This window comes from Homarus americanus, unplaced genomic scaffold, assembly GCF_018991925.1.
Source record: "Homarus americanus isolate GMGI-L3 unplaced genomic scaffold, GMGI_Hamer_2.0 scaffold24260, whole genome shotgun sequence".
In the NCBI taxonomy this organism is placed as follows: Eukaryota; Metazoa; Arthropoda; class Malacostraca; order Decapoda; family Nephropidae; genus Homarus; species Homarus americanus.
The window spans coordinates 2577149-2591329 of NW_024721079.1; the positions used below are offsets into that span (position 1 = coordinate 2577149).

Here is a 14181-nt window from a genome sequence, read left to right on the forward strand (position 1 = left end):
AAGTTCTCTGAATATTGTGAGAAGGAAAATTAATCAAATAGGTCTTATTGGTCTTGTAGGTCTTATAGGAAGGAAGTTCACGTCGCTAGATGGTCCGTCCCCCAATAACGCTCCTCAAAAGTGATGGTGTTTATACTTTTTAACAGTACTGTTTGCACTCCGACGCCTCAGGAACCCAGATATATAAGAACACCTGCAGTTGCTTAGCTTATACTAGACAGCCAAAGGGTGACTTAATAGAAATCGTATAAGCACTCAGAGGACATTACTCAGTCGAGTGATCATACCTAGAACTAGAGCTAGCCCGTCCAACCAGAGGTCACAGCCTCAGGTTGAAGAAGCCACAAGTTCGGAATATTGTCATGGTAATTTTGTTTTTTTTGGGGGGATGAGAATTTTGAACTCTTGAAATAATTTTCCAGACAGCATTATGATGGCAACGAGTGTTAGGTCATTCAGGACCAGACTTGACCAACAATGACGCAGCTACAGATACATTCTGGAGCAAGTACATTCCCATCATTTGCTAACAGTGCGTAATAAAGATGAGACCAGTCGTCCAAGAGGTTAAAACGCCGATCAGTAGCGAGGAGGATAGAGTAAAAAATATTAAAACCGGTAGTGCTATAGTGGTGTAAGTCGTTTTAGATAGACCCCCAGACACATTTTCGTATATCTACAAAAAATGTGTATTCAAAGGCAGACTAATTTAAATCTATTACATCCTTCAATTTAGAATTTATTAGTCTTATGCCTTAATAAGCAAAAATATACAGAAGTTAAATAACGTTGTGTTTGGTTAGTACCTGGGTAGGTGACCGCCTGGTCCTAAGAACACCAGATGCTGCTGGTATAAGGACTCTACTGGAAACAATCCTCTCATGCCTTTGTCAGCTCTTCTTGCCTTTATCGTCTTCGCCACTGGACGCATGATAGGAACTGGATGTACAGTACTCAGTGGATAGAAATAAATCAACACAGATGATTGTGGAAACATGTGGGATACATTCTGATAAAGTTGACAATACAGTTCCCTTCACTAGTGTGTTTACAGTGGCTCTTCATATAGACATTCCACAAATCATCACGTTGAGATATTTTTTTAATATTGTTTTACTTTGATTCCATAGCATGTTTACTAATACGAGTTTCCTTCTTTCGAATGTAAACAAACAGAGCGCTGCCACACTGCACAAAACCTGGCGAGCCCTGTAAACGCACTTGTGAAGGAGACTGTAGGTGTAAATATTTGCTTAGACACTTGACGACAACATTGCTATAAATCCTATTATGTGGAATTAAGACCTTATGTGATTGAAGATACTTTATTTTCGTTATACTTCATTTATTAACATGCATCTTAGTATAATATGCACTTTTATTATAAACTTTTTGTTATAAATACAGTTTATGGTTAAATGAAAACTTAATACCGTTTCTTCATTCAGAAGTATATCAAGTAAGACTTGTAAAATAGATATTATATAGACATAAAAATGTTAATACAATTTTATGAATAATCCTATTCTAGGTAAATTATTAGCTTCCAGCGTGTAACGACAGCATGTCCATAGTATCAAAGTTGAACAGGTGGGAGAAACTCGTCTCCCGATCTATAATGCCTTACATGCTTATGTTAGATGCCGGCGAGTGTGTCTTTATCAGTTCAGCCAAAGAACACAAAATTGCAACAGTAGCTTATCACAGGAGAGTTTAAGTATAATATTTACAGAAAATGTGTTAGTCTTATTTAAACATGTCAGACATTTTTCTTAAGTATGCTTAGTATGAAAATACCAGTCCGATAAATTTAATTGATATAATGAGCTCAACCATTTTAGCTGTCCTAATCTGAACACCATGATCACAATCCCTTCGCCTAACAAATTCAATCAAATTTATTGAGTCAGATCCATCTAGCGTAATATCTACTCAATTTCTTCTAAACATTCTCGGCTGTACAGTTATGACTCGTTTGGTGTTTGGTTTTGTTTTTTGTCAAGTCTGTGTTTTATCGAACAAACACTCATTTCTTAGTGCGGGTCCAGGCGGCTCCTCAGGGACTGCTCCTCGACGTCACTCAAACTTGTGACTAAATGACTTTTTATAAACTGCGTCAACTGCCTTTCCATTTATCTGTCCATTTTGTTCCTGATTGTAAATACTCGAGAGCTTGGGGACACAGGTGATGGTTCCTCTCATCTGTGGAAACAAAGGAAGTGTGAGAGGATGTGAGACACAAATAATATACTAGAGATAACTAATAAATCGCCCGGGCCATCTTGTCTTCCAATACTAGAACAATTAAAGAGTCAGATGACACAAAAATGAAATAGCAAGTAGAAAATTGTCATCATTACATTGTTGCTAAAACATGTTGCGAAGAATTGCTACATCTCTAATAAGAAAGAGATTCAATGTTCTGTCAAAAGTATAGAGGAATATCATAAATGAGTGCCGCGGGAATAGTGTGGAGTACGGTAAAAGAGAACTACAGCTTATCAATGTTCAGCGCAGACTCCCCAAATTAGCGATGGGTGCATGACACAGCAAAGTACAAGATATTTCGATTAGAAGAAAACTGACGAATAAGTCGGGGGATTCTTGGAAAATATGGTACTTCAAACACTGATACATATTACTATAAATACATATGTCACCATGTAATATAGTAGTGGCATCGAATTAAACATTCAGCATCAATTGAAGGGTCAGTGTGTGTGTGTGTGTGTGTGTGTGTGTGTGTGTGTGTGTGTGTGTGTGTGTGTTCCTTATACGTTTCTAGTTTCGAAAATACAGGTCTAAATTTTGGTAAGAAAGTACGGGTAACTAAGGGGATGGTCGTACACTATAGCATGTCCCTCCACCCGGGCAAAGTCAAGTAACTCACTGATTATCATGTAGAGACAGGTGTGTGTGTGTGTGTGTGTGTGTGTGTGTGTGTGTGAGGGCTTTCAACGAACTGAGTACCTTAGAATTCTACTAGGCTGAAGGTGCAACCCAAGGTTCAATACATACATACATACATACATACATACATACATACATGCATACATACATACATACATACATACATACATACATACATACATACATACATACATGAAATTATAGTTATGATATTACACATTACTGGAGAACTGTCCATTGTTTAAGAATGCCTCACCTTATCCCTGTACGCCTTGATGTAGAAGTCAGTAAAGAGAATGAGGAAGATGACGGCCAGGCCAAACACTAACTTCATCAGCTGTATGCCTACCGGACACCCAGTGACGATCGTCTGTGGGCATGAGACGTTTTTATTTACCTGTGTTCCTGTTTAAACCACTAAGGATTGGTTAGGTTACTATCTTCATGGGGTACTTTAACCATAGGCATTATAACGACGTCCATTAGTTACTGTTGATAATATGGAGCTTACCAGGGCGGCGTGGAGGAACATTGCGACGAACTGTACCATCTGGAGGCTGGTGAGGTACTTCTTCCACCAGAGGAACGGGCGGACGCGGGGACCCAGGGCCGCCAGCAGGTAGTACAGGTACATCACGATGTGGACAAAGGTGTTAAGAAACCCGAAGAATGTTGTCTGGCCTCCTGTACACACACCAATTAATATGATCAGAAATAGACGGAATTATCCTGTTAAAGCAGATGAAGTTGGTATCGTTGATGCAGTTGGGAGTGACTAACATGGGAGCTTGAGTGTTATTATAACTTGCTTACGATATACTGAAAAATTTACTAGACAAAGAACACAAGGAATGGTCAATTATGCAAAGCCGTTAACTGCATCATCCTGTATTAATTTACTATACGCGTCAACCTTTGAACGAGATCATGATGGAAAATAAAGAAAAATATTAATAATAGACAAGAGAAAAACTCACACTTGCCTGACTTAGAAGAGAAAGGTTTATTAAAGATATACAAGTCTGAAGATCCCTTATCCTTACCATATAGCACTGGTAGACTGCATGATCACCACACACTGACTCAATTGGTTAATAATGCCACAAATGTAAACAATTAAAAATGCCAGGTAGACCTATCTCACCAGCTCTGGAAGTGGTAACCACCTGCTTGACATTATAGGGCCAATGAAACAAACAATTATGAGTACCACCTCTTCCATACCCTTCTCAAAATATTAAGGGGGACGTGTATGAGGCCCCCTCACACCCATACCTACCTATAACAATACAGAATAAACCTGAAATAGACAGATATGAGGACCACCACAGTCATCTACTCAGCCGTGATATTTGGCATCAAACAAAAACACGTCAGAGGATTTCATTACGCCTGTCCAGAGGGGTCTAGATCCTTAAGGCAAACAAATAGAAATGGGTCGAGACACTCCTACACCTGCGGGGTAGTAGAAGAAGAACACAGGAAAAGAAACCTAAAACATCGCATTAATAGAGAGATCACAATGACAGGTTGAGTGATGATCATAGACAGACTCACCTGGTTCGTGGCGCACCCCGTACCACACCCCCAGGGGCATGAGGGCGTGGTGACTGACGTGCAGCAAGGAGATGTGGCTGTACTTCTTGTTAAGCACGAAGAACACCTGGTAATATTCAATAATATAGTCACTGTAGGTTGCTTTTCTTTACATATTGCAGTGGAAGTAAGGCATTTTCGCTGGTGATAGACTATATTTGAGATATTTTAGTATTGAATTGTAGGACTAGAAAGAAGCAAAGGCAAAATATAAGAGGTAGATTAATTTCAAATCATATAACTAAAAAAAAAATGCTACAAAGTTTTAAGAGGTAGATTAATTTCAAATCATATAACTAAAAAAAAAAAATGCTACAAAGTTTTGGGAGATTCTAAACAAGAAAATAATTGTTTATTAAACCATACTACATAAACCCAAAATTTAAGCAAGAAAAAAAAATCATCTTATATCAAATATTTTTCAAACGATTTATCACTGAACCAAGGACACAAAATAATGGATATGGGGAAGAATTCTTAGTTGCATAGAATATTTATATTAAGCTGTCTGTAATTTATAGTTATCTTCTTCGCTATCTTATGATCACACAAAAACATTCATCATATCTGGATATCTTATGTTACCTATATGCTATTTACTATACTCGTATACTGTTTCCTTAGCTGTTACCTAAGTTATTCCCTAATATATATGTTCTCTCCTAAGCTGTTATACTCAAGCTGTTAACTGTTACCTAAGCTGTTCACTAAGCTGTATTTCAAGGGTTTGCATTTCAGTTGTTTCTTTGAATATTTTTTTCAGATTTCAAGTTGAATTTGTTACTATGTGGCAAAACAAGAATATATTTGTTAAGTTCCTTTGAAATTGTTTAGGTATTAAAGTGTGTGGTGACTGGCGGTGGAATGGAGACTTACTAATCTTATCAGTCGTCGTCAATGAGGTAGTAACTGGACACTTTGGTCTCGAATATTTCATATGTGTTAGCTTTACGATGAGAAATGTTTGAAGTGAGAAATTCTAGTGTAAATGCATTTCCAGTGAGTGAAGTATTTTCTACTCACCGTGTCCAGGAAGTCGACAAACTTGGAGAAGTTATACCAATACGCTGTGTGAAGCATCTGTGGAAATGCGGGTATTTTTTTACCGATATTATAAAATTATAGGCCTACAGTATATTGGGACTTGAAGTGATATAAACATTTTATAACATACGAAAACACAGAAAATATAATATCAACTTTCATTTGAATAATTAGATAGAATTCTATACAATGAACTTAATGCTGCACAACAATAGATGTGTATTAATCAATGGAGATATAGAGGAATAAAAGTAGAGTTAAATACAGGTAATAATATCAATGACTTAAGTTTGTCTAGATTAGTTCTTAGTCAGAGATGACTTTGATGAAATAAATAATTTAGAAATTGTATAAATTAGTTCATGTAGCAGCTATTGCCACTGAGTCAACTTTCTGACGTATATTACACATTGTACTCATTTGTGTCTCTTAAAAGCATTTACAAAATTCTTTGATTGAATTAGAATCAAAGTCAAAATTCCCAAGGTGGGTGAAGATCGTACAAGTCAAAAATATCAACAATTCTTTAGTAAAAGTAAACAAATTATATTACAGTTGGTGAACTTCCAGATATATTCCGGTGAAAATGTGGACTATGCAGAACAGTGTCTTACCCTAACTGCTGATGGGCTGTCAGAGAAGTCACATGGTTGACACAAGAAGGAGTAAGAGCCGAACCATCCGGCCATGCCAGCCTGCAGAGAACAAAACAGAAGCCAAGATAAACAACCATTCTGTCATAACAAATACATCTGGCCGGCCTTCTCTTGTTGCTGAATTTCCTGTCAATTGTCCATTATTTTATTTAGTCCCCAAAGAATACAAAATATACATACTATGAGGAATTTGCAGCACAAGGAAAATGTATAACTTCTTGCAGGGGAATATATTACTGTGAATGAAAATAATTGGCAACAAATTTATCTTCCCGTTAAGTCGCATCTTTTTTTAGAGCTCGTACTTTCACAAGCTGCTTTAAATGTTGACAGTTACTGAAAGATAATAAGCGAATAGAACTAAAAGGTTCAATCGTAATCATTAGACACTCGCATTTACCGTTAACCTTTTCGTATCGGATCATAGAACTGTGTAGTGTTTTGCGTCTCTAGAATAGCTGGACGAGGAACAAAATGGATGAGGACAGCTGAATGAGGAACAGAATGTCAGCGGCCTTGACTTGAGGCTGCATGGAGGCGAAGCGCTGATACAGAGTGCAAGTTTTTCTAACTGGTAGAGGCGAGGCTACTGGTCCATATTCTTCCTAAAATTTCGTAAAGATACTTCTTCTATGTTAACTGGCATCCATATACAGTATTCAGGAAGTCTCAATTCCTCCCTGCTGCCACAGTGGTCTGGTAACACGGTGACCTCCTGATGGTATAACATTTATGTAACTGAATAAAGCAAAAACTGGATTTGTAAGGTAACTTGTTTCCTCGACATTTTTTTGGGTTCTAATCTGCCGGAAGTGTTGACATACTCAGCTAAAGTATAACCCTCTATTTAAAAGACCCAACCAGGGGCCGAGCTCCCACCTAGAAGTTATGATTTTGGGTAGATGATAGTGTAGTGGAAGTGTAAACGATAGTATAATTATGGCTATAGGTTATAATCTGTTCCTTGTGTGAATATATATATATATATATATATATATATATATATATATATATATATATATATATATATATATATATATATATATATATATATATATATATATATATATGTACAGTATGTGTGTGTGTGTGTGTGTGTGTGTATTTAGATTCTAATATGTTCCTCGGTTCTAAAGCATAATTACCAACACAATAGGTTTTGTGCATTTCCCAAGAGCAGGTCAGTTGTTAAGACACAAGTCATGCACGGTACTACACAGTTGGGCGCGGTTTGCTGCACCTTTCACTCCCTCCAGAACACGACTTTTACCTTTGCATCTCTTAAGTGTGAGTGAGTTCTAACTTACAGGAAGATATAAGGACAGAGGGAGAGACAGTCAGATCAATTTAGAGAGAGAAGAAGGGAGTGGGGTGGAATACTTACCTCATAAAAAAGATAGGTGGAGAAGATGACCTGGAAGGCATTATAAATTATCATGACTGATTTAAGGTTTTTGATTGGCTGCCTGTGACGCATTAACCTCGGCCCGGCCCATGTGACCCCAGCGATATAGGCGAGCGAGATCAACAGGATGGGAGTGGGTGATGTTACGAAATACCAAGACTGAACGCGAGGGTCTACAGGCATCTGGTCCATCACTAACACGTTGCCATACAGGTAGAGGAACAGAATAGCAAGGGCTGCACCACACCCGTTGGACCATAGTTTATTCTCATTGTCTGAAAGAAAATATTGTCATTGTAAAAGTAATAATAGTATAAAATTGAAATGAATAATAATGGATTACTAAATTGTGAGATAACCATTTGTCTCTGCAGTAACCAGTAGAATAAGACTCGTAATAAATACTAATTGTTGCGTGTCCTCAAAACCATTCACAATAATGCTTTAGATCCCATAACCAAATAAATCTAGTTGACGGTTTACTAAAAATAATCACCTATTCCAAAAATATAATATTATGGGTGTAAACATATAAGTTATATTATATCATTTCTCGCGTTTGTTAAATATCTTGTCAATAGTTATCGTCTGTTAAAAAACGTGGCTCGTTGTCCCCAATCGCTACCGTTTTTTCGTCATGCACGTGAATTGCTTTAACTTTTGTTCTGTTGGGTCTTAGTGCTGAAACAATTCCTTGATCCATATAAATGAAGTCACTCTGGTTAACAGGGATATCAATACGTGAATTGCTGCTGTTCAATATTACTTCCGGGCTGATTAATAAATGTAGATTATAAATAATAATAAATAATAAAAACTTTAAATGTATACTTCAAGTGAAAATAGTAATAAATATCTCAGTAAATATTAAATACTTAGGGATAGTACAGTGATGGTGCGTAACAGTTGGGGAAACGAAGCGGCCGAGTGCAGTGCTGGCCACGTTGCCACCTTGTTTACCCATATTAGTCACAATGTGTTGTATCCTTACTATTCCTAACGAGCCGTCAGACCTATGAGACCAACACGTCGGCAATGTGATACTTCAGTACTCTCGTCATGTCTGCCTTGGACACAGGGCAGTCATTAACCTGCCAGTGAAATTTGATTATTATCTTTGTTTACACGTTTCTGTGGTTCTTACTGAGTGTCATAGGCCACAGAGGAGTCGACACGTGGATATGGATTATAGAAATAATTTGGTGCAGCTACTGTACTGTTCACTAGGAAGTATGTTAACATAAACACCAGTTTTATTCTGATGAGCTAATAATTCTGAATCGTGGTGAAGGAGCAGAACCATATTCCAGAATTTCAATGCCAGAGGCCGCCGTTGTGCAGGAAGTGGCTCGTACAAGCTACCACGACTGACGCGCCTTGGCAACAGTATCAAGGACAGCTCTCTATTTGGTCGTGACACAAGTGACACAAACACCTTACTTTTGTATTGTTACTTTGCTGAAATTCCCTGTTGAATTACCCTCCTTGATATTATACAATATATCATATTTGTACCACTTATGTTACTTGTATATTATTTGCCAGTCAAGTGACCCATTTGCCAATTGTGTAACTGTATATTTTCAGCCTTTTGGCTGCCATGTTATTATTATTATTATTATTAATTATTATTATTATTATTATTATTATTTTATCTTTATTTATATTTTTATCTTTATTTTTATTTCATGTTTATTTTTATTACACACACGTCTTGTAGTCTCGACTACTGAATGAGTGCTGTGTGATGGCAACAAATTCTTTCTGCCAACTGTCGTGTATTATGGCTAAGCATTGGTAGTTAACACACCACTGTAAGGACATTCTCCTCCCTCGCATCTTGTATTCCTCGCGACGTTAACAGTCTCTCTGCACAGTAATACAGTAGTTCAATATCATAACAATAAGTTTTTAAATTATCTTATCGCCTTTCCCAGTATAGATTATCTCAAAAACTTGGCTTATGGGAACATCATTAGTTCGTACTGAGTGGAGGAGACTCTTCCTGGGATAAATTGTTTGGGACGTGGGAGATAAAAGGTCTGGACACCAAGGCGAACAGGAGAGCCAGGATCCGTTAGGGTCAAGGCGTTACAGTGAGGGGGTGGACGCAGAGCCTTTCATTCCTTACGCAGGTGCTAACTTGGAAAACCAGAAAGTCTTATTATAAGATTAGACGTACAATTTATTTACCAAGTGTCTTCTTATCTCTGTATACCAATATTATGTTTTCTTTTGTTTATATCTGCACAGACGCGTTCATAAAGTGCCTCAAGCGCACCTGGTATCACGGCAGACAATCTGAAGTCGAACATTTAGCTCGCAGAATAAGCAAAGTGCCAAAATACCACACGTGCAGCTGTCTCGTGTCTCTCCCTCACAAACCTTAAACAAAAAACAAAGTACAGAACCTTAAGCACGCACGTAACACTGACCAAGATGTGGCGACCAATTTAGGATAAAGTGACTTCGAACAATGTAGCCAAAACAAACATTTCAACACCTCAGTTAAGAAGTGATACAGGTACTACCTAATCTAGGTTAGGCATCTCTAGCTAGCTGTAAGTTGATCGGAATTCAAATTTTGTTTTTGTTCCTCAAAAACATAATAACAAGTCATACTAGACAAAGGTGACATTATTTGAAATATATGACCAGGATACAGCTTTGAAATTATAGTAGCGACTCTTGACGTGTTTTCAAATGCAGCGATACAAGGCAAGTAGGGTTTTTACATGCCTTGGTTTACATTGTTTCTGACTGTTTACTATGTCTGCCGCGTTTATCTTATCACGTGTGTTGACTGTCAAGTGGACGAAGGATTATTCTTCACATTATTTTTCCACATCCTCGACTTAGGTAAATATATAATATTCTACATAAAAGACAGAAGATTAAACGGTTATTTCTATAAGGTAATATATTCATTACAGGGGTTACAGATGTTTAATTATTGTTTGCTTGTCTGTAATATTCGTGATGTAAACCGATCCCTTACCTGCATCCTCTGAGGGTGTCGAGTTATGGTCCTTCAGGGGTTTTAGGTCTTTATCTTGGTGTTTGTGGTCACTGTGGTGTACCTTGTGGTCAATGTAGTGGTCTTGGCGACGCCTGGAGTCTGGTTCGTTGTCGGGGTCGTGTTTCTGGTTCATGATGAGGGGCGTGAGGTTCCCCTGGCATGAGTTAAGATCTCGGGGACTCGTTTTCTCGGTTAATGGTTTTGGAGTCATCCTGAGAACCAAGAACAAAAAAATTAATTTCCATGATTTACATAAGTTTGTAATTTATTATAAACTCACCCCCTCTCTTATACAGTATACATTTAGAAACACACACCAGGAAAATTTGTACTGCATATATCACATAAATAAAAAGATCAGATATAATATAAATTATTCATTCCGTTGAGTAACATTAATAGAAAATGAATAGCCATTATGATTCACTTCAGCTAACTTACATACACAAGGAACTATTCGTAAGACTATAACCCAACAGACATAACTTGCGAGGAAAAAAAACCCAGAATAATCTCACGCAAATCAGGTTTAGGTGTTCATACGAAAGGCAGCAATTAGTGTGTTTGGTCGTGTTGGAGGCTACCAATTTAAATTTAGGCGCGAGATAGGTAAACATTGGTTTGGAAATAAAGTAGTGGATGAGTGGAACAAGTTACCAAATATCATCATTAACTCGAATAAGTTGGATAGCTTCAAACATAGGTTGGATGGATATATGAGCGATAGGGGTTGGGTGTAAACGGAACTGCCCAGTATGGGCCAATAGGCCCGCTGTAGTTTCCTCCATTCTTATATTCTTATAGGACTAGAACTCTCCCCGTGGGATATGACACTGACTAATCCAGCCTTATTCAATATGTTGGATTAGATTTATATAGGTTTCGTTTAATCGGTTCGTATCATCTGCTGTATGAAATGCTTTAAGGTGTGATCGACAGAGATGAAACGCCATAATTCCTGTCGAGATGAAGAACAGGATTTTCTTGAGTTCTCTTTCGTGTTCTTACTCTCACCATATTTATATTATTTTCATTAAAACGAACATATCAACGAATATTTAATAAAGAAAAATGATAGTAACAAAGTGATGCACCTTTTCTACACATTTTCCTTGCCAAAGTTTTAAAGGTAAGCTTAACCAAATTCCCCGCATCCCATAACAAGATTACTGACTCATAACTCTGCCTTTGCCACCCAAGTTTTGGAATCGAAGACACAGCTCTTTACCTGTACATCACCTTAGTATATCATTATAATCACCTTAGTCACGTGATCAGGCTATCCATAACCATAATTAAATGCTACTTACCTTTCCGGCTACACACGCACGTTTTCCTTGTAAAGGGGAACTAATCCGACGGTTCTACTGGATCACTCAGCTGATAGTTTTCTTGGGGAGGGATACCATATGACAGACCGAACTGTCTATGATATCCCGAACTTGACGATAGCTAAGACTGTGTCAGTGCCCAGGTTCCCTCTCCGTATGAGGGAACGGTGACAATACCTGTCCTTAAGACGGCCTTCGTAGAGAATTCACTCTGTTACACAACAAAGCAAGAGAGACCACACCGAGTGACGCTTGTTTTGTATAAATAAACAACTTTTACTCCCGTCTTGGTATTAATGTCCCGCTGAAGAAGTACAGTACGTATGAGTTAAACAGAGATTTCAAGTGTTCATCAACGACACATATGTAACATCCTTTCAACACTTTAAGCGCAGTGTTTTTAGATATATATGTATATACAATAACTTCACTCCAGCGTGCAGGCAAGCAACAATACCCGTTGACCCTCCACCTGACGAATATATACCTGAGCTCGCATGCTTCTCTCGGTTGCCAAACCGTATAAGACTGAGAAGAATATTTTTCACCGAGCAAGGATAACTGAAACGAATCTTGACATAAGCTTTTTTATGGATGAATTTATCGACTATTAAGGTTAGGATAAAATAAAAAAGAAGTAAGAAAAATACTATTGTTATCATTATTAATGCTAATTTTCTTCTTCATCATCTTCCTTTCTTCGTCTTCTTCTCCTTATTAGCATTATTAATATTTGTGGTATCGTTGTATATTATGAGTGGTAAAAATAATTAGTGTAACAATGAGTGGTGAAAATAATTCGTGTAATAATCGTTATCATTAAAATTAATCGTGATATTATTAATTACTGTGTCCATTATGATACTTACCTTTGTGAATGTTTTAATGAAGCTTCAATTTCAATTTCAATTGTTTATTCCTTGATAGAGGAAGCGGGATCCTAGTGCTGTCACTAGGTACCCCTGTACAATGACACCAGAAGCATCTGGCAAGTGTGACAAGTATATACAGTAGTAAATATTATAAAGGGGCTTACTAAAGCCTAAGGAAGGAAGGTTATTCCTTTAACACATAATCAATATTATTTACAAAATATGTGGCCAGTATGGGGAGGATCATCGTGTCTCCGTCAGGGGGTCGTGGAGTGGTGGTCCAGCAGGCGTCACGGAAGCGTTGTGTGTGGGGACATCTTAGGAGGTAGTGGAAAAGGGTGCTGCTGTTGGGTCTTCTGCATAATGCACATAATGAAGCTTGTCATTTGAGTTCAGTCCCAAAAAAAGAACTTATCTGATTTTGTTTTATGTTAAACTGACTGGTTGACCCCACAATGTATTGACCCCACCACATTGTTGACTCCACTATGTTTTGACACCACTACATGTTGACCCCACGGTGCTTTGACCCCACAATGTTTTGACCCCATGATGTTTTGATCCCACTACATGTAGACCCCACAACTTGTTGACCCTACGATGTTTTGACTCCATTACATGTTGAACCCACGATGATTTGACCCCACTACATGTAAACCCGCAATGGTGTAGTTTATCACTATGGTCCTTTATAATAAAAAAATTTTGCCGAACCTAACCTTGCCGTATTTTCATTCGTATGTTATTTAACCGTCTTTCCCGTATTTTCCATCCGTCTTCAATCTTATTGCATGGTGATTCCCGTGATTTCGTTCTTATTTATGCATATTTAATTTTTCCTCTTTACTTCATCGTATTATTTTCACATTTCACTCGTATTTCCTCCTGAAGTTGGCGTATTTTATGAGTCTATCGTATTTTTACCCACTTGGTAACGCTACTACACTCGTGATAGGTATATCGGTATTCATTTGGGGTGAGTATTTGTATAAAGAAAAAGGTGAGGTTATACATTAACCTTTTATGTGAATAAGTATGATTATGTGAGTAAGAATCGGTATGTGAGTACCGGTATGTAAGTATCGTTATGTAAGTATCGGTATCTGAGGAAGTATCGTTATGTAAGTATCGGTATCTGAGTAAATGTCGTTATGTGAGTAAGTATCGATATGTGAGTAAGTATCGGTATGTGAGGAAGTATCGGTATGTGAATAATATCAATGTGTATGAGTAAGTGCAGTTTATTTATTATCAACAACAAAACGAAACTCCATAAACCTGTTTGCTGAAATACCCTGATTGCATGCACAGTACACACACAAACACTGAATCTTCATACCTGCATTGA

General features: G+C 37.6%; 1 protein-coding gene across 1 annotated transcript; it reads right to left on the reverse strand.

The window, feature by feature from the left end:
• Positions 1-1311: 1311 nt before the first annotated feature.
• On the reverse strand, positions 1312-12425 carry LOC121861433 (elongation of very long chain fatty acids protein-like). The gene is made up of 9 exons (XM_042359156.1): positions 11941-12425; positions 10610-10842; positions 7591-7886; positions 6165-6245; positions 5530-5586; positions 4468-4573; positions 3422-3594; positions 3167-3280; positions 1312-2202 (listed from the first exon to the last, which is right to left on the reverse strand). Exons 2-9 carry the CDS (start codon positions 10839-10841, stop codon positions 2077-2079), a joined length of 1185 nt encoding a protein of 394 aa, XP_042215090.1. The 5' UTR covers position 10842; positions 11941-12425; the 3' UTR covers positions 1312-2076.
• Positions 12426-14181: the final 1756 nt, after the last annotated feature.